This window comes from Silurus meridionalis, chromosome 19 (genome assembly GCF_014805685.1).
Source record: "Silurus meridionalis isolate SWU-2019-XX chromosome 19, ASM1480568v1, whole genome shotgun sequence".
NCBI lineage: Eukaryota > Metazoa > Chordata > Actinopteri > Siluriformes > Siluridae > Silurus > Silurus meridionalis.
Genome location: NC_060902.1, coordinates 5,399,473 through 5,422,225, shown reverse-complemented (window position 1 = coordinate 5,422,225; position 22,753 = coordinate 5,399,473). Strand labels below are relative to the sequence as shown.

At 34.9% G+C, this 22,753-nt stretch overlaps 1 protein-coding gene across 4 annotated transcripts in view; it reads right to left on the bottom strand.

Annotated features, from left to right (window-relative positions):
* The window catches only part of grip2b (glutamate receptor interacting protein 2b), a 189,287-nt gene that overhangs the window by 109,506 nt on the left and 57,028 nt on the right, over positions 1 to 22,753 (bottom strand). For 2 of the 4 annotated variants that reach the window (XM_046875131.1, XM_046875132.1), the window contains exon 1: positions 20,509 to 20,771. The exons of the other annotated variants lie outside the window; for them this stretch is intronic. In XM_046875131.1, the coding sequence (XP_046731087.1) occupies positions 20,509 to 20,635 (127 nt within the window). In that variant the 5' untranslated portion in view covers positions 20,636 to 20,771. Of the gene's footprint in view, positions 1 to 20,508; positions 20,772 to 22,753 lie in introns of those variants that run through there. 4 annotated transcript variants of the gene reach the window in all.

The window sequence follows — 22,753 nt, the reverse complement described above, 5'->3', positions numbered from 1 at the left end:
GATCACATATGATGTCAAGTTCTCCAGGCAGAATGTAGGAAAAATTCAGTGAAAATTACTCTGAAGTAATAATTGTTCTAAATGTTAAGTCAACTGTTTGGGGAAATGCTGGAAACAGGGAAATATATAAAACTTATATTAATATAGAAGACTACTTATATAGTTTTCAGGTATTCAAATGTTGTGTTAACAAGTGATTCGTTTTTAATGGATACATCTTAACAGCTACTATAGCTTTTTGTAAAAAGCTGCCCACAAGTTTGCCCAACCAGTTTACTAAATTCATAGAAATTTCTATAAAAGCTACTACTACTGAGCTACTATATCTAATTACCTGACCAATGATTTGTTGTTAAGCTTTAAAATTTTTTTTACATTTTTGCCCAGGACTGTACAGAAAATATTGCTTCTTTTAGATGTTTTACTTAAAAATGTACTACCACTGAAATTACAGGCCATGAAGAATCATTTTTTAAACCACTGTACAAACCAGAAGGGGACCAGCTGTTAGTTCAGTTGAGCATCTTCATACCATCAAAATGAAGGTGTTCTCTATTCCAGTGACTAGCCACATCATCAGTGATGGACAGAACATGGCATCTCTCTTTGCATTACTGGCTGCAGCTATTGAAGCAATAAAGTAAGGAGATGCAAGGAAAATGAGCTCTGCTACACTCTCGGAAGCTGGAACTCCTCTGAATGAATGCTAATACATGTGAATGTGCAGCTTGTGATTTAATGCTCTTATACAGGCTACACAATTATGTGGAATTCACTGGAGACTTAATTTTGCAGTCCTAGTCGAGGCAGTTCCAGCCAAGTTTACCATTTTATTCAAAAGTGAATGCTATATGGAAATGTATATCAACAGCTGAGAAAGATATAAAAGTTGGAAACTTTAAGGGATTAATATTTTACTCTCCACAAAAATCTGTGAACATAGCTAATAAGCTAAGGACCTAGCAGGGAATTATACAGTAACACTTAAGTGTTGACTGTGAGCAGTAAAATCTGTAGACACATTTTATGCAACTTCAGTTCATGTGTTAATGCTAGACTAAGAGATACAGCTGTAATTATGTAGTAATAGATCAATTCTGCACTATAGGATGCTTTATGGTTTACACATTTATGTTCCATATAAATAATAATAAATATATAATAATCATATGGCAAATTGTTTGGTGAAGCTGATACTGTATGTAGTCATTTAAGTAACAGGAATACCTGCTTATCTAAGAAGCAGGTCAATTGTTCATATATTTCATTGAATATATTAGTTTAAATAATTAATATATAGTTAAATAACTGTGTAGATAGAAAATCAACAGAAGGATAATTATTTTGATGCTCTATGATTAGTAAATTTATGATGAACCTAATTGTTATTTTAACCCGCTTCAAAAAAACCTTGGTATGTGCTTAATTATAATTGCTCTGTGATGTAATATTAGTGAGACACCACAGCAGTTTGCTCACTTTAGAAGACCAAAGCTATAAAAGATGGCAAGGAATAATCAATGCAACTTCATTACTCTGATTGATCTCTGAACTGCAGCCATGCTGACATAAAACTATTAATGAGAATGTCCCCCCCTCCCGACACATCTATTTACTTCTCTATTTGTAGTAACTTCTAAATGAGGAATATTATAGTCTAAGCACATATAGAGGGGTGAGGATGGTTCTCTAATGTCCAGTAGTAGATTTCTTACAAAGGATTTAAACTTATGATTTTACAGTCACTAGCACAGAACATTTAAGTGTTCTTAAATCTGGAAATTGTACTTTGATACCTGTACCATTTAAATAAATGTGAAACAATATCTGAAAAGCTATTATAAAACAAAAAGCACTGTTCATTAGGTGTACATCAAATGGAGTTTTAGGAAGTAATGGCTAATTTTGCTTGACAATTAAGACAGTGTAATAAAATTAGGATGTTTTCTGTTCACAAAGAAAGAAGACCATTCTGCTGCATGGATTAATAATGAAGCAACTACAAGTTCCTCATCTAATGTCCTTTATGTGTTCTAATATACACACTACTGTACATACACTTTTACGGTTGCAGTCATGTTGAATCCAATAAAGCATTGCAAGCTGAAGAGCTGGAGAACGCGATCACTAACTTATATTTATACCATGCATATGACTCAGTCCTATTCCTAGTCGTCCATAACACATATGCAAGTGATTTCTGTCAGTGATTCATATGCAGGGCACACCAGGACCAATATTGTTGCTTTGGGACAATGTCCATTGTTAATGGTATAATGCTATACAAATAAAATTGGATTAAATTGAATAATATGGTAAGTCGATCATGATCAAATGATGCATAAAAATGAAATTAAGTTTAATTTTCTACTCAAAATACAAAGAATTAAGAATCAGAATTTAAAAAAATCTTTACTGTGTTGAATGATAGAGAATAATTAACAGAGAAGAGAAGTAAGAGTTTATAGACATCTTATTGATATTTATCATCATTTTCTGTCATTATAATATCTCAGTTAATAATTTAGATCTGTAGAATCCAAAAAAGAGATGAAGCAATTTTAACAATAGAATATAAAAGGCTTTAATCTCCTCACTTAGTCCCAAATGCCTCCAGTTTAGTTTAGTTTTTTAACATAATTTATCTGCAAATGCCAACCAGAGAACTTCTAAAAAAATAAATAAATAAAAAAGAATTCTAAGAGCTAAAGCATTTTCTTTTTTCTTTTCTTTTCTTTTCTTTAACACAGGATGAGCTGTCTTCAAATTTAATTATGAACAGTTTTTGGAAACTGGTCTCTGCCTTCATTTTTAAATCCCATCTAGCTGGAATATACAGTACATGAAAAACATCAGTCCTTACAACATTTAGATAAAAGCCTCACAAGTCTCATTTCCTGTAAAATGAATAGGAATTATGATAAGTGAGGTAGGATGATGTTTGGTTTTGTATGATTAAATATGACAAGCTACAACCTTTAAACGAAACAAACTCAAGAATGTATTATGTTTAGAAGCTGGCACATGCACATTACATACAGTATTTGATAACTAACCTCGTAAAAATGTATTGGAAAATGTACTAGAACATAACAACAGTCCCTCTATTGTTGCCTAAAGCTGAGTGAAAAAGTTTGTACACCTCATGTTTCTTAATAACGTAAACTTTCTTTCGGCTTCTTCGGGATCATCCGCATGTTTGATTTGGCACATGTTTTTACGCTGGATGCCCTTCCTAACGCAACCCTCCCCGTTTATCCGGGCTTGAGACCGGCATTAATGCTTGTGCAATCCTAATGGCTGGGGTTGGTTCCCTGACAGGGGATCGAACCCGGGCCGCAGCGGTGAGAGCGCCACATCCTAACCACTAGACCACCAGGGAACCCATGTTTCTTAATAGCATAATATGTATAAATAGTGTTAACTAACTGCCTTTGTCATGTAGCAAGAAAGCAGAAGTAAATGCATGTACAGATCATTTTTTTTAATGAAAAAATAAAATGCAAAACAGAAAACTTAAAGTAAAAAAAAAAAGCATAACCTGAGTAAGATGATGTGAAATTCAAACAATAAAGAGAAGACAACTAGTGCTATTAAAGGTATATTAATACAAGTGCTACTCACTGTGAAATGTGGTACAGGTGCAGAAAGTAATGTGATGTGACATGTGACAGTGCAGGTTTGTGGGACTCATAGTCTCTGTTCGCCTTAGTTATATGCTGATTCTTCCTGACGTCCCTGTTCTTCCATTGTCAGAATTGACAAAATACTTGCCCGTTCTTTTTGACATATTTGTGTAAACACTGTTCGATGTGGTGTAATGCTGTATTTACATTAGATTATTGTTAAGATTTTTTCATGTGTTTTAATGTGAGCATGCCTGTTTTCACTATGCAGATGTATTATAAAACACAAATAGCAAACAGCACTTTCGATTTGTCAGATACAGCAAAGAATATGAAAATAATGGTAAAAGACATGACATGAAAGCAACTTTATAATTACACTGAATAAAAAAATTAATTTTCTAGAATTCCAATAAGCACTGACTTTTCAGTCTTCTTTTTAATATGCATCTACATGATCAATTCAGTGTTTTTATTTTCTAAATCCCATGCTAACTGTTCATATGTATTTTGAAATGAAGCATCTTTAAAAAATTCAGAAAGTCACCCTGAGTTCCAGCACATGGTATATAAGGCATTGTTGGGTACGTTACTGCATGTTAGGCAAAAAACAAGTATAAATGGAGAAAATATGAGGCTGCATATTCAGTGATAAAATTTATATATATATTTTTAATGCTATCACAGCTAAACACAGGGATCATATTATACTCTGGAAAAAACACTGTAAATAGTGTCTGAATTTCTCTGGAAACATAATCTAATATACAAAATAAAAAGCTTTGCATTCACTGTCTTCACCAACAAATACTTAAGCAATGGGAAAAACAAATTTTAATCTCTTGGCATTAGCTGTACATTCTCCTCAAAATGCAATGTTGCCACCCACTCTAAGCCCGAGAGCTAAAAATCTGGGCCAGCTGGAGAATAACAGCAACCAAACCACAAATCTGGTTTATTTTTCCATGCTACATAAGAAAACGGTGTCTAAAAATTTAATCATGTGCTAATAAAAGACATAAGCTTATACTCAGTTTGTATACCTCTCTTCTTCCATCTTTTCCATTTTTGTTTAGTCTAGCTATATTTTTAACAGAGTCATAGAGCGATGACAAACACAGAAGAAAATTCACTGAACCATCACCCTTCTAAACTTACTGTGAAATGCCTTAAAGATATCTCATATCAGCTTCTTTTCAGAAATGAACCTGACCTCTGAACAAGAGCTGGACCAAAAAAAGCTTCAAGATAATTGTGAGAGGAAAGCAGCAGGCTGGAGTCATACCTCGGTGCAGGGGCTATCAGCAGTCACAGTTAATGGAAAGAGCATGCCGTGGAGTGATGGGCCCAAGATGAGCATCACACACTTCCAGTCCCAGCAATTTGGATAGAGCTCTAAGATGAGCAGGACCTGAACCCAATTATAGTGGAAGTTTGAGAGTCAGAGAATAAATTAAAGAACACCAAAACTATTGCCATTCTTTGTAACATAAATTTTTAATGCACTGTATTTGGTGTGTTGTATATACAGTATATATATATTGTTTTTTTAAACACACCTCATAACAAAAAATAAATAATTAAATACAAAGAAAAATTTATATATATATATATATATATATATATATATATATATATATATATATATATATATATATATATATATATAAAATCATCTTTCCTGAAGTTTTGATAAAACATGTAGCAGGTACTAAATTATTCTTTATGCATTAGCTTTATCCTGTATTTTGTACCTTGAAGAAATGCACTAAACTGCATATTAATAAGAGAAACAACAATAAAAATAACTTGTTAATGGTTGTAGCAAGTTTACAACCTGCTTGCCATTTGCATTAGCTCTCATTTATTATGTATATAAAAATCTAAAATAAAATATCTATTATAGCAAAAATGTTTAGATGTTATATATTCAAAATACCAGTTGCTTTGAATAAATGCATTTGACATATTAATAAATGGAACTATACTAAATGCAGGGAATATATTCAGAGACAATCTAGTGACATTCCTCTTACACTTCTGTCCTAAAATGAGTAGGTAAGAAAAAAACATTGATTCCTTTTGAATGATTAACTGACTAGGACATGTTTAGGGAGGCTGCAACCAACAGCGATTCCATCAACTTGTAGTACACATCATCAGTGACCAGCTACATTGGCAAGTGTGTTGTTGACGTGACCATCTCCAAGACCATCACTACACGCTTAGGTAGTTTGAGGTGTAGAACAACGTGGTGGCAAGGAAGACCACCCAGAAAAGAAGAAAAGTTTAACTTCAGTAACTTTTTCAATAGATTATAGAAAATAATTTTTAATTTTGTGGCGCAAGCACTACAGTAGACATTGCATAAAAGTACTGCTTTTGTAGTAATAATGCAGTTTAGTATAAGTATAAATAATTACCTGATGGAAATACTATCTGAGTAATTACAGTACAAATGACATTTTTATATGTCAATGTAAGCCATGCTAAAGCAAACCTTCAGCCAAGTACATACATATTTCCAGTTAGTTTTAACTATCATACGTTCGAATCAAAAAGTTTTCATGTTGGAAAACTGCAATTCAGCCCGGTTTCTGAAGGGAGGGCATCATGTTGTGCATCAGAATGTCACAGTACATGTTGGAATATATGTTTTCCCCAGTGAACTGCAGCTCTCCAGTACTAGCAGCATTTATGTAGCCCCAGAGCATGATGCTACCACCACCATGCTTGACTGTAGGCAAGACACAATTTTCTTGATTCTCCTCACCAGGGCGTCACCACACATGCTGGACACCAAACAAGTTTATTTTAGTCTCATCAGACAACAGGACATGGTTTCAGTAATTCATGATTTCCAACAGGTTGTCTTTAGCAAACTGTTTATGGGCTTCCTTGTGAGCCAGCTTCAGAAAAGGCTGCTTGCTTCTGGGACAACAGCTATGCAAACCGACTTATAGGGTCTGAGCACTGACAAAGCGGACTTTCCGCTTTTGCAACTTCGAAAGCAATGCTGGCAACACTCTGATGAACAGCACAAGGAATCAACTTTTTTGATCAAGTTCAATTTCTATAGTATTTTCCCTTGGAAAGAGTTTTTCAGTTTTTCAGTACTGGGCTTTCAGTTCAGTTCAGTTCAGTTCAATGCAGTTTCAGTTCAATAGAATTATTTTTACATGCAAAACATGGTTAAAAGCTATAGAGTTCCCTGAATTAAGTTACAGAACAACACGTTTGTTTAGTCTCTGCTTCGCACTTTAAGCGCTTTTGTTAATAATTATTATTATTACTAAACTTGAAAACATATACAACATTGCCAGGAGTATAAAAAGAAGCAGTGTCATTGTGGTTGCTCTATACTGGAAATAAGATTTGTTTTGCACATGCATTTAAACACCAAAGAATCCATAGCGCTAGCGTTAGCCACTAACCAGGAAGTGTGTCTATGTGGATATTTCTTATCTTTGAGCCATTCCCCTGCTCCAATTCACTGCTCACTGCTGTAATTCACATGGAAGTATTCATCTCATCTATAGATTATCACATTGCTTTGTATTCTTCTGCACATTCTCTTCTCACACAGCAGAGCAGACTCCACATCTACTGATGCAATGTTACGCAACAGCAATTAAACATCAAACTCTTGCCTCAAAACCCATTTCTCTGAAAACTATAAAATATTGATATGTTAGTTTCATGAAACCAACAACTAATCACCTTATTTCTCATACAAACACTAAACATCAGAGCATGTGTTACGTAGAAAGATTGACAGCGCTTTAAGTTAAGCATGGTGCTGCTGTTTTTTATAGCAATGCACACAGTTTTTTAGGATGTAACATTAAACACAATAGACATGCAGTATGCAAACAAGTGAACAAGCAATGGTTCAAGTTGTTAAAAATTGTATTCAACACTTTCAGACCTATATAAAAATGAAAGTTAGTCAAATATTGTTTTGCACAGTTTACGGTTTCATTTCATGTGCAAGGTTTACTGTTACCTAAATTTTGCATATGCATATCCTAAAAGTTGGGACGTCTTGGCATCCCAAAAGGTTTGAGGTCAGAGTTCTATAGCAGACCACTCAAGAGCTTTCATTCCAAGCCACATAAACCATATATCCTTGGATGGAAAAATCAGATGTATCAATACTTTTTACCATATAGTGTATGATTCTACTGTTACATTCTTGGCCACAACTCCTACCTGAGTATGATGGTGTGTGTTGATTTCAAGATCGACTCTTTTATGTTTTCTTGATAACTAGGGTGTCATTTAGCCTTTATATATCAAGGCATCAATATATTTTAAATAAGGTCACTTTGTCTGAATTTTGTTCTTAAATGAGTAACATGGTTGAAAGTCTAAAAAAAAAAAATGAGCAGATATACTTCGTATGACATTTAATTGATTGACTTTTTTTTATTAATACTTTAAATAAGCATTTTAAAAGTAAAAGGATTGTATTTTGCAAATGGCATGAGTGAATATCACAGTGCTGTCCACTAATATTGGCACCCATTATGATTATGATTATGACAAACGGGATCTGACCTATGTGTTACCTAATGGGTGAACAATTCCTCTTTTTTAAATCACCACGGTGTACTAAAAAATGCAAAATATCATATTCAATAATATAATATATATATAATATATATATTCATCAAAGCTGATCATATCAGTGAAGGGTACTGTACTTCTACTAATAAAAGAACAGAATTTCAAATTATGCATTTCTTCTTACTATTATCAAAACACAAAAGAAATTGTTGAACACGTGATTTCATAGCAGATTTGTTTTACTAGGTAACTCAGTAAATGTAAATGAAAAGTACATTTTTAGGTGATTAATAAAAAACAAAGCTTCAAGCATAAGATCCACATCAGATACATTAAATAGAGGCACACCATAATGCACAAATTATATTATTTTAAAGACTTTTTCCATCTGAAATGTGATTATTGCTTGGTTGTTGTTAAGGACACACTGTTTATGTTTAAAATTCAATATACTCTTTTGTAAATGTAATATCACTGGCACATGAAATCATGAAATAAACATAAGTTTGTCTGTTTTTCATAGAGTGTGTGTGTAATTCAGTGTCAAAAAACACATACAAATCTGTTTGATATACTGAATAATTTGACCCACATTACAGTGAGTGTGAATCTAGAGTTTGCACAATGCCAATTGCACGTTTTAAGCTGTTCTAATATTTTAAGACTAGAATATCATGGCATCAAAGAAACTGACTAAACTACTCATTTATTTATGTGCCCCAAAAAATGTGATGTGAAAAGTAAAGCACTAGTTTGTCTGTGAAACAGTGCTGACATGCCGCACATTCATGGCAGAAATGCTAAAGAGTGTAAGATTGTCTAAGAGTGTAAAACTGTAAGATCTTACACAAGGAGTTTGTCAGAACAATGACTTGAGGCTGAGTTGTTATAACATTCTACATCTACTGTCTGAACTTCTTGCACAACTTGTATCTTTTTCTGATTATGTCTCAGTCCAATATTAAATAGGAAACAGTAGAATCTAATTCAATAATCTAGTATTTTCATATTGGGAATGTAGCAGTTGAAAGCAACATTGTGATCAGTCCATTTGTTTTATTAAAACTGCCAGTGTAGTCAGAAATAAAGGACAAATTGTGACTGATGCAAACCACCTTTTGGTTGTGTGGAGCCTTTGTGAAATATCAGATGTATACTAAATTTTAAAAGAAAATTAGCATTAAAAAAAGAAGAAAAAAATTATGTCCTCTCTGTTTAGACCCTGTGACACTAGTAAGAATTGGCAAAATAAATCATGACTACAAAAAACGAAATGTATAATCATTTCCAAAACACCAATTTTTATCAATAGCCATAAATAAACCTCAAATGTTAAAGCTTTGAAAGCTGACTGGGGTTATAGTTTGACATTTTCTCAAATGATAGTTTTAAAATATCACAGTATAATAACCAATAAAAAATGCAATTGGTGAAAAAATGAAACCCATTCATTGTTTTCTCATTTGTTTTGTGGGATACGGTTTGTGGACATAAACAATATGGACAAAGGTTTATGCTCTCTTGACCATAATATTTAAATGTGGTTATTAAACATCCCATTTCACATTTAGTCTCCATGAGCTGTAATAATAATCTCCACTCTTTTAGGAAGATGATAAACTAGATTTCGGAGTGTTCTTAGGAAAATGTGTGCTCATTCATCCATAAGGTTGAGGTCAGAGCTCAATTGCAGGCCCCTCAAAACCTTACACTCCAAACTATATAAACCATATATTCATGGCGCTGGCTTTGTGCACACAGGAACTCTCATGCTAAAACAGATTTAGGGTTCCTAGTTCAATTAAAATAAAAATTGTATTCTACTACATCCAGAGACATACAAAGCAATTGAAATTGTTAATGTGACGTGGAATTGCTGTATGACATGTAATGTATACAATGCTGATTGTTACTTAAATAATATACATAAAACAAACCCATACATTGAGGAAAAACTAAAAACATGTATTTAGAACTAAAGAAAGGCACTGTATAAACAGAGGACAAGATGCCTATAGCCATAAACAGTAATGAAAAGCCACTGCTGACAAATAATTAAATAATTCAATTGGCAGACAAAAAAAACCTTTAAAAAACCTAATTATGCACTTCATGCTCCCAGCTATCTGTAAACTTAAGCAGATATAGAGGTTTGTGGGTATAAATATTACATAAATGAGCTAGAAATGTGACTTGTTCTTATTGGGTGATTAGTATGCTTACCTAAATGTTAAGAAAAGATGTTTTGTTAAATAGTCCTGATGTATGATATAAGACTGATAGACATTTCATCAAAATTTATTAAAGCCTTTTAAATTATGTCTAAGGATTTAGCATTTTCCTATGTAAAAATTCTGCAATTAAAATAAAATGAGCTTTTATTTATTTCAATTTTATATAGGGCTGCAACTAACGATTATTTTGATAATCGAATGATCAGATAAACAGCATTTGAGTATGAAAGGTGAATCAATTTGTGTAAGTCAACATTTGTATTGTATTTTACAGATGACAAGTTGACAATCATGCTTAAAAAAATCAACATAAAATATAATACAACATTGTTTTGATAATTAAATTTTTTAAAAACCACAACAGTGGCTTATCGATTAGTGCTTTTTGCTTATTATATGTTTTGCCTTCATCCTTGACTCCAGTGTAGTTTTTTTTGGCGTTTAATATAAAAAGCTTGGATGACTTGGGACGCACACTTTTTGCTGCTGCCGGTTGACCATGTACTCCGCCATTTTTGCAAGCAGCTGTTATCTTGCTGACACACTAACCTATAATTTTTGCAGCCCAAATAATCGATAACGACATTCGCTTAAAACGTACTACATTATCGATTATTATCGATTTTATAGATTAGTTGTTGCAGCTCCAATTTCATATCAGTATTGACAGTTGTATATATTTTGAGACTCTATACTGTATACACAAGTAATGTTGATGGATGCAGGAAATCATTGGTGATAAATATCTATGTTATTGTAAAGTTATTAAGGCTTGACACTACTGTACATATGAAGCCCTGCAAAGCATTTTTTATTACACTACAGAAGTCATTAAAAGCAGGTGTTTTGGGTTCTGCAACAGCTGCATAATAAGCTCATGCTGATGTAAGTATTCCGTTTTGGCCTAATTACTTCATATGCATTAAATGTCTGAGCGCAAACATTCATTACATTCTGTCAGCTCAGATTCATACCAGCTTTTATCTGTTTCAGCAATAATACTCAGACAAGCTATTTAAGTAATAGCGCCTCATTGTGGAAAATCTTTAGCCTGCTAAATGAGGGGTGCAGGAGTGTTTTATAAGCAAATGCATAAGCTGAAATGTGCATTTGAGGGCTTCAGAAAAAAAGAAGAAAACAAGATAATTAGTCTATATAAATAGAAGTTTCCATTGATGATCATTTAGGGTACAGGAACATGCCTTATAAAAATCTTGTCTTAAATTCATTTATAAATCAAACAGCAAAAACAAAACAGTAAAAAGGAAGCATACCCAGAAAAGAACCAGAGAGTGGGAGCAAAAGCAAAGAAAAGCATGTGCTATCTATGACCTAATTTCACTCCTACACACTGCTACGGCTAGTTAAGAAAAATTATACAGTCAAGCAGTTGCAAATGAGTCTAAATTCAGAACGGATAAGAGAAGGCAAATCGTGAACATATTTTTTCTTAGTTTACCAATAAAGGTACCTTAGAGCAGATCCTTCTCAATTACACAGCATCACAGAGCATTTCATGAACAGATACACAGCACCACAGAGTAGCTCTTTCTCATTTACCTAGCACCAAAGAGCAGCTCTTTCTCAATTACCTAGCACCACAGAGCAGCTTATTCACAAATATACAGCACCATAGAGCAGCTCATTCACAATTACACAGAACCATAGACTAGCATTACAGAGCAGTTCTTTCTAGCCAATACCACACAGCAGCTCGTTCACAGTTGCCCAACACTACAGAACAGCATCCTCAGTAGCCCAGTTTCACAGAGCCAACTTTTTCTCAGCTACCTAGCTACCTACTTCTCAGCCCTTTCTTAGATGCACAGCATCACAGAACAGCTCATTCTCATTTACCCAGCATTCCAGAGCAGTTCTTTCTCATTTACCCTGAAACCATAAAAAAATAAAATAAAATCCATTGCCACAGAAAACTTATTGTGTGAGCATCTTCTGTCGTAGAAATCTTAATAATAGTAGTTAAAATGGGTAAAGTTTCCAGGGGGTATTAGCTAATATGCTCTGCTAAGCAACTGCCAGCCGTTCCAGATTTAGATGCCTTTTGGACATGCGGGCGGTCAGGGCCAGCAAAGCCTTCTCTGCTGGCCTAAACACTATCAGAAGCACTGACCTACATTTACAACCATGAAATTTAATTAATTTATTCCCAACAGTTTATTCTCTTCAGTTTGTAGTGTTTCTCTTGGCTGCACTGCTTCCAGTACGTATATATACGATTTTTTGTCCAATCAGATTTCAGCCTCTATGTGCTGCCATGTCAATATAATCTGCCCTTTTACCATTGCGAATATTACCAACAGGTCTGTTTCTTTAACCAATCAGATTTTAGAATCGTTTTACAGGGCAGCTCGCTGGCCCAGAGTAGCGTCAGCATTTTTCTGTCCTCTGATAGGTTGGTCAGAGGGAAACTGTTACAGCCAAGTTCGACTGGCAAAACACGTCTGTTGCGCTCTGCAGATATTAATACATCTGAGTTAGACATTTTTATGCCTACGGTGGAAGGGAAATTGATTTGGTCTCGGACATACTTAAAATAATTTTTCCAGAAAAGCTAGAAATCGTGAGGAGAGGTCGGCCAACCCTGAAGCCAGCTAGCTTGTCTCAGCCCAGGAAAGGGTTTGTTCTCCACTTCCAGACCAGTGAATACGAGCGGTAACACTGGCATATAGTCTCTGAGGAGTGGTGCAAATTATGACTATGCATCTCTGGTGATTTGGTTGTATTTTATTTACATTTTTGTCATGTTATTAGACAAATATTGATTCTGAACTGCTCTATATGATGTAGGTGCACAGTTGCAGTTGTAGTGTAGAGGTTTGGCGCTTGCTTTAGTAAAATGGTATTCACCCTCCATATGTGAAATGCCTCTCTTTCGCATTGTTATATTGCATGTTTGTATTGTATTGATGGTTTCTATAATGGCGACGTGATAGTGGTGGTATTAAGAGGTGGATTAAGTCGGGTAATTCCCCACTGAAGGCCCAGGTACCAAATGCACAGCCCGCCACTGCTTTTTGATTATTTTAAGAAGTAACCAGTGTACTCTGGTGTTGAAAATTAGAAAATGATACACAATGTGTAAAAACAATATAATCTTAAACTTCCAAATTCTTATCACCCGTTGTGAAATCTAATTTTAATTTCTTATATACAGTATAGGTCCCAAATCAAATGAAAAATTCGGTATAAGCATTGAAGAAATAGGTGATGTTAGCATTTGTACCTTTTTCTGCAACTTCTACAAAATCCAAATGCTCCATGACACCTCAGATACTGTGAGACTCTTTTGAATAGGGGACAAGTATAGCAAGTGACATAATATGACAAAACACCAGCCAACTTGCAGATGCTGGTGTTTTCTCAACTTTCTCAGTTTGACGCACTTATGAAATATTCAATATTCAGAATCCTGTCTCGGTTGCTATAGACAGACCTAGACTGAATAGTGAATTAAAGAGGCCTTTCTTTTGCTCTCTTACAAAACATTGATTTCTGTGACAAATGTCATACTTTGGAGCAGGAGTGGTTCTTATGCACAACCTAGAAGTGAATGATTCCTGATGCTATAATGTGAGTATGTAGTTGTTCCATTCTTATAGCTCATCTTTTTATGAGATTCAGTATGACACACAATGAGAATTCTGCCTAGGAAGAAATTAATAAGCGATACCTTAAGTGTTCTGAACTTGTACTTAAAGACAGTATTTGCCCTATACACTAAACAGTGATGTCTTTACTACATTTACTACTAGATTTACTACAAAAATTATACAATCCCACTATTCGCATTTAAAACGCACTAATAAGACTATGAGTAGTGCGGTAATTGTCATAAACCTCATCTCATTAATTATTTTAAGCATGTAATTGTCAAATTGTCATGTTTACTACTTCTACTTTCTATCATTTCAAAACAGTGTCATCTGTCAATTTGTTATAGCAGGCAGCAAAATGAACCATAAGTTCTTGAAGCTGATATGTTAGAAGCAGGGAAAAATGAGCATGGGTGATGAAATCAAGATCTGAGTGACTTTGACTGGGCCAGATCGATAGACGATTATTCAGTCTGAATTCTCCGGATGGTGTGAGTTAAAACCGTTAAACCAACAAGTAGTTCCGGTCTTAAAATATTTGTAATAATTTTATAACACGTTATTCCTATCAAATTCAATAATATACTAGATAGATTTGACTGCGTTAAAATGTTTTTATTTTTAATCAAAAAATTTATTAAATCAATAAACATACATGTTGAAGGAAGGACTATAGTTTTTGTCAACTCTACATATCCCAAGTATTAAACATAAATTAAAAATCGAAGAAAATATCAGTAACAGGTACTGTGGATAAAATTAATACATAAATACCAGTGTTGGACAGTAACGAAGTAAATTTAACTCATTACTGTAAGTAGTTTTTTCATGTATCTGTATTTTACTCAAGTATTTCTGTTTGGGGAGACTTTTACTTTAATTTCACTACATTTCAAAGTCAAATATCTTACTTTTTACTCAACTACATTTTGCAAAACCTCTCGTACCTTTTTATTTATTAGTGGATAAAAACATAACTGGTCAAGCACACAACAAGCCACCGATCAGGGTAGAGTGCGTGCTCTGTTTTAAACTTGTTTTGATTGCCGCTTGACAGTGGTGGATATGGGCAGAGGTGACATGGGCATCCGCTCGGGGTGTCCATGCAAAAACAAAAAACAAAACAAAAAAACAAAACAAATCTGTCGGGTTTTTTTTTACTACGTTTATATGCACAGTTGCATCAATTATTATAAATTGTCACGGTTAGTGAACCTATTTGGGACTCGGCGTGTGCACCCACTGCCCAGAGAAGTTTCCTCACTCAGATGAAAAAAGAGTCTAAACCCTCAGGAGCCCAATTCAGAAAAATAGAAAAAAAAAAGTAGGGGGTACAAATTAACCAAACAAAATCTATAAAGGAAAATGTTAACAATACTAATAACAATAATAATGGCTTACATACAAAAATTAAATAATATATACAAATACATGTAAAATAGGAAATTTACTTTTCTTGTTTTAATCAATCTAAGAGATTCAATAAATACATCAATTTCATTTAAGAAATGTGAAAAGGAAGACTGCTATTTTGAGAGTTTTTGTTTATAAATAAAAAAAATTCCCAAACAAAATGGAAAAGTTAACAATGTAATTCACTGATATATTAGTTTTACCTTTGTTGTAACAAATTATATATTTTAACTGAAAGAGACTGGAAGAATGAAGGTGATTAACTAAATGAAGATATACGCTATTCCAGAAGTTTTGCATTTTTTTTCACATTGGAAAAAAATAAATGGATCAGTGTTTCATCTTTAATACCGCAAAAAAAGCATGAACTGTCAACATCCATATATTTTGAGTCATCCCAAAAGTCATTTGTCATCTTGGGTCATTTAAATCTTTAATATCATTATATTAATAGGTTGGTGTGCAGAGAGTAATATTGGAATCTTTGCACATAAACTCTATATGTGGTTTATTTTACCATGTATAGCTCTACTTTTACTCATGTACATGCTTTGTGTACTATGTCCACCACTGATAAATACTGATTTGCTATTTGAATAGACATCATGTAGCAGCACAGCATTGTCTAAAATCATGAGAGTACTGGTCAAGAGATTTAGTTAATGTTAATTTGTACATCAAAAAAGTCAGGATAAGAAAAAACACTCTGATCCCAGTAACGTTGACCACAACATGGTTGTTGTTTGTTGTGCCAAATGATCAAGCTGAGTAATTCAAAAACTGCTGATCTTTGGGATTTTCCCACACATCTGTTACACAAAATGGTATAAAAAAAAACAAAAACACCCAGAGGGGCGGTATATACTCTATGTGGATCAAAATTACTTGTTCATGAATTTACTTATGTAAAAGTTATACTTGTTCACATACCTCAGTGGGAATTACACAGTCATATGAGAACATTTTCAGTGAACCGTACATGTACATAAAGAACTAGTGACTCACTGAATATACGTCATCTGGTTTTATATATATATATATATATATATATATATATATATATATATATATATATATATATACACACACACACAGTATCTCACAAAGGTGAGTACTCCCCTCACATTTCAGCAACCATTTTAGTAAATCTTCTCAAGGTACAATACTATGAAAATTAAACTTGTAAACTTGTATATATTTAATAGTAGTCAATGTGCAGCTTTTATTGCAGTATAGATTTACTGTTCTCAAAAAATCATTCAACATACAGCCATTATTGTCAAAATAGCTGACAACAAAAGTGAGTGCACCCCAAGTTAACATGTCAAAACTGTGTCCAAACTGTCAATATTTTGTGTGAACACCATGGTTATGTAGCACTACCATAATCCTCCTGGGCATAAAATTCACCAGAGCTGCACAAGTTGTTGCTGGGATCCTCTTTCACTCCTCCATAATGACATCACAGAGCTGCTGGATGTTAGACACATGGTGCTTCTCCACCTTCCACTTGAGGATGCCCACAGGTGCTTAATATGGTTCATGTCTGGAGACATACTTGGCCACTCCATCACCTTCAGTTTACTCAGCAAGGCAGCTGTCTTCTTGGCGGTGTGTTCGTGGTCATTATTATGTTGGCCAGCCCAGTTTTTAAATGGAGGGAGGGCATCATGTTCTGCTTCAAAATGTCACAGCACATGTTGGAATCCATGTTTCCTTCGATGAACAGCAGCTCCCCAGTATCAGCAGCACTCATGCAGCCACAGACCATGATGCTACCACCGCCATGCTTGACTGTAGGCAAGCCAAACAAGTTTATCTTAGTCTCATCAGACCACAGGACATGGTGCCAGTAATTCATGCTCTTGGACAGGTTGTCTTCAGCAAACAGCTTTCTTGTGAGGGAGCTTCAAAAAAGGCTTTTTTTCTGGGACGATGGCCATGCAAACCGACTTGCTGCAGTATGCGGTGTATGGTCGAACAATGCTGGCAGGACTCATCCTTCTTTTATTTTTTTAAGCCAGCTTCTGCACCTCAACTTATTTGATCGAGCTTTGCGATGGGATCCCGTCTTGGAAAACCTCTGTATAACCCTGGCCACTGTACTGTAACTCAGTTTCAGGGTGTTCCCTGAACTTCTTATAGCCTGGCCATCTTTGTTAAGAGCAACAATTCTTATTCTCAAATCCTCAGAGTTCTTTGCCATGAGATGCATGTTGAACATGCAGTGGTTCATTTGAAAGAATTGTACTCAAACCACCAAATTTTAACTGCTCTAATACAAGATACACAAATTTGTATGGTTCTGTCAAGCAGACAAACACATAGACATGATGAATAAGACATGTGGCTTTGCATAGTTACATGGTGTACAGCTGTTATCACTTAGGGTGTATTCACTTTTGTTGCCAGTTATTTTGACAATGGCAATGTTGCCATTATAATGGCTGTATGTTTAATTTTTAGAGGACAGTAAATAATCTACCGTAATTTCTGGACTATAAAGCGCACCCTTGTATAAGCCACTGAATTTTACGAATATTTTTATTTTCAACATAAATAAGCCGCACCTTGTGTATAAGCCGCAGTATAAACTAATGAACTTAACACAGGCTTTACCGAAAGAGAGTGTGTGTGTCTGTTACATGGTGTAACAGGTAAAATATGTTGTGGCTCCTTTAAGAGCAGAGCGGCATTTTGGGAACAGCACGTCACTGCATTCTTCCGGTATTACTGCGTGTGTGTGCGCGTGTGAGACTGAGTTTTATGTGCTCATTATTTTCTGATGCTCATTTCTAAGTTTCTTTGACTAACCCATAACGCTGTTGCCAAGAAAAATAAAAAAGCACGAGTTTTGGAAACCTGTCTGTGCTTATATGATTTCATTTGCAACTGGAGTTAGCGAGCTCTCCCTTCACCCAGACTCAACGCGTTACAACGGCTTGTATCTAAACAGTAGCCGATCAAGAAAGTCATTGTTCACTGTCTTCCTCCTTCCTTTCACAACTATTTATCTCAGGAGTTTATCTTTTGGCATCGTTTTGCGTTTAAAAATCACTAAAAATCAGTGAAACTTTTTTCTCCCAATGCCGTGCAGCTCAGAACACAGGTGAGGTGTGTTTTTTCGTTTCCGTTCGGAAATTTCATTAGGCTAATGTTATGGGGTTCGGTTTTTTGGCTTGAAGTTTGTGAAACCGAGAAAAACCCAGGAAAAATCCATAAATTAGCCGCTTCAATGTTTAAGCCGTGGGGTTCAAAACGTGGGAAAAAAGTAGCGGCTTATAGTCCGAAAAATACGGTACTTTTACATTTTTCAGATAGAATGGTATTTAAATTTTTTTAGAAGTGCTATAGATAATATATTAATATATAATAGTAGGATTAGTTTTAAGAACATCATCAAGGAGTGTAAACAAAGCCAGTAGGGTAAAAGGCATTCATAATGTCAGTTAAATCATCAGCCCTTTAAAAAAAAACTGCTCATAGTTATAGTCCTATTGAATTTAATTAGCTTCGTTCATGAGTCCTCCTGCCTGATACACTACATCAAGAAATAGGGATATTTCTAAGAGGCTGTAGGAAAAAAAAAATGTATTACTCAGATAAATTATGTTAAATCTCGATGGATCTGTAACAGCATGAGAACTCAGTTTCCCTTGATAGTCCCTTGATTGTGAACATTACAACATTGGCTACACTGTTCTCTTAATTCTGCCAAGCTTGATAAAAAGGCATAAAAATTATTATTCATTATAAAATAAATGTATGTCTAGCAAGCACCTTTTTTCACTCAAGTTTTAAAATGCAAGGCAATGCCACTTTGTAGTACTGTAGTACACAGTTAAGGAATAAAGACAGCTGTACTAGGTTTTTGTCATTGTATTTTTAGTGTTATGAGTGTTTTTTAAAGCCACGGTTAATTAGCTACAGTGCTGGCCTAGAAAGTGGGGCCTCTGCCTCTGAAAGTATAAGCTGTCATCTAAACATTTACTGTAGACAGTAAGTTTTCACCTCATCCCCACAGTAATTGGCAATAAATGTCATTCTATTTCACTATGTTTCAAGGCAAGATCAGGAATGCGGTAACGCATTGGCACATTCACTTGATCCATGGACTAGTGAACGAATTTATAACAAGAGACCACCAAAGGGCCACCAATAAAGTGGTTAAACATCTGCTGATAAAAGTTGATCCAAGAGCCTATGTAATTGTAACTCATCAGCTTCTTATTATCAGCTTCTTATTATCAGATTTGATAATGCACATGATAATTATCATTAAACTCTATTTCAAAAACCCAGGAAGCAAGCATGACAGAGGGATTATATGATTTGTCCTAGTTTATGGAATCATTTAAATGCATGAGTCTGATGATCATTCAGTTTGTATACATGGAGAATATAACATACGCACACTGAAAAGATAAATATCTTCAGGATTAAAAGCTAAACAATTAAACATTCTGATAACTAGTTGCTTACATACATTACCACATACTATACTGTGATCAAGTAAAAGTGTCACTGTTATCGAACATTTAAACCTCTAAAGTGAAATCAATTCTGCTCAGTCAATGGCATCACATTAAGCCTGGCATATGCCTTTCTAACTGAGGTTTAAGTGTGTCACCACAAATTTAGCCCAACCCTCTACCCTGGAGGATTTTGACTGAAACCAAAGAGAAGAAAGAGTTTTCAGCAAGCACATCATCCCTTGGGAACAAACTGCATGAATATACTTTACATAAAATAAGCTTCTGGCACATCAGTGAAATTCACAGGTCATAATTTTCACACTAACATCAAAGGAATTGGGGTTAAAATGAGTGTGAGTATGAAATAAGACAATAAGACAATGGAAAGAAAGGATTTTCCCCCCTTTAGCTCCTTTTCTAATGAGACCACATAAATATGCGTGCTTCAAAATTAGAAGATTACAGGTAAAACCATACAGTGCAATGAAAAAACAATGAAAGAGCAAGAGGGAGCGAAAGAGAAAAGTAAGAGTAAGTGAGAGTTAAGAGAAAGAGAGAAAGTTTGCTCTCATCTTACCACTGATGCAAAGGCTCAATGAGCACAGACTCTCATCGCAGGTCTCAGGACTCTCTGCCTCCCACTGGAAGCTTCTTTCCCTCTTCCGAGGTGACATCCTCCTTACCACATACAACAATCTGTCCATTATACACACCTTTTTTTAAATCCAACAGAGCCACGTCTTATCTCTTTTACTCTGAGTGTGTTAGATGTGCCAAGTCGGATAAATGAACAAGCCCCAACAAAGTGAGAGTGCTGTGCTATGAAAATGAAGCAGGAAGGAGGGGAGAAAAGAAAAACATCCAATTTGCCCAGCGCGCTCCCCTCTTGCTGCAAAGCTGTATCCCACTGCTTTCTCCAGCACAAACTACCAGCCTACTGCTCATTTTTTAAACCTCCCTCCCCTCTGTCTCATCCTGTGTGTTGCCATCTACAGATTTAATCCCTTTCATGAAAGGCCTCCCTAATTAGCTAAGCTCATAGCTAGCTCATTAGAACTGGGTGAGAAAGGAGAAGTTGACCGTGATTTGGCTGATAAACAGATACCACTTTGAAATAGCCATGGCAGGGGGAAACGAAGTCCACAAGGACAGACTGATGTGTAGGGTATGCAAATGATAAAATCAGGCCATTTCACTCCATTGGCAACACAATCTCATAATTCTAAATTCGTTTAGAAGTTTTCCCAAGATCCAGTAAATGGTTAATGTTAGGCTGGGACTGTGGAACACAATTTATCTTGATTTGTAAGAAAACCAATGGAATCATTCTCATTTAGTTCTGGAGCTGAAACTGAATTAGATGCTCTGTTCTGGAAATTCCTACTGTGATCCAAAAAGTCAGAAGCCGTTGTCAAACAAAAACTTTTTTTTTGTGTAGATTAACACTTATTTATGTAATAATGATAAAAATTTAAAAAAAGCTCAAGCAACTGTTTTATATGTTTTATATATAGTGGTTTTTTTATCTGGTCCTTAAGAATTCTGGAAAAGATCTATATTTTTTTCCTCTGCTGTAGCATTCTTCAGAATTAGTTCCCTTTCAGGGACGCAACTCTTTGGGAACGCTTCCACGTTGTTCACGCTCTGAATCATGTGTGAAATCCGTTTAACAAGACACGACGTCACCAGTGGGGTGACGTCACATCCAGGAAGCTACAAAATGCAAAATGCGGAGCCGAAGCTAGCTTTGTTTGTTCAGGTAAGCGTGTGTGTGAATCTGCAACCATAACTTCTGACTTGTGTTCCTCCTTGCCCCCGTTCCATTTTGGGGGGGATACACAACCTGTGTGTCGTTTGCTGTGTGTCGTTTGCTCTCGAGGGGGTTGACTGCTCGCATTGTAGCCGCATAGCTATGCGCACTCTCTGCTCATAGAGAGCACTCTTCTTGCCTCCGGTTTATCGCGGAATTGCATCTGCCACATAACTAGTTTGTTTCGCTGATTTTTTCAGTCTCTCGCGGATAGCACGATAGACCAAAAAACTTATAGGGAATTGTTTTTATTTTGAAATTATTACATTTATAAAAAATATATATATAATTATTAATTATGAAATGAAGTAAAATGTTAATACAGTAAAGTACAGAATGCGATCATGTATCTTTAACTCGTTGGACACTTAAACCAATAAACAAGCAGAGAAAGAGTGCATAGGCTATGCTACTACAGAACTGTATACTGTACAGTATGTGTACTCACTATAAATGTGAAACAGTGTACCGTATTTCACACAGTATTCCTCTCGCACGTGTTTAACAAAAAAACGCGATAAATGGACGCTTATTATTTAAGCCGTAAATCATCACTGCCATGTTATGAGTCCTTTTTTCATCTCATGAAACCTTAGCGTGAGTGTCAATATTTTAAATGGCACCTCAAATAGCTTTTTAAAGACAAATTTACACCAGATTATTGATTTAGCTTTGACACAAACATTTTCTAATCTCAAAGCACAACTTAAGTCATGAAGTATTACTGATGTGAACATGGCATGCAGTGAAGTGCTTTATTTTTGTACAACAGCAAAATCTAGAGTTTGTTATTCTAATTTTTCCATAGTGAACTGCTACAAAATGAGAGCCTGCAGACTTTAATCTAATATTTAAATCTAATTTTGATTTAATCGTTATCTAAATACCAGCGTTTTTAATATTTATTTTTATAGATTTTGTGGAGTAGCTGCCAAGTCTAGCCAAGTCCCTGTGAATACGCTGTTACTTATATGTTAGAAATAATACAAAATGAGCCCATTTAAGTAATCAA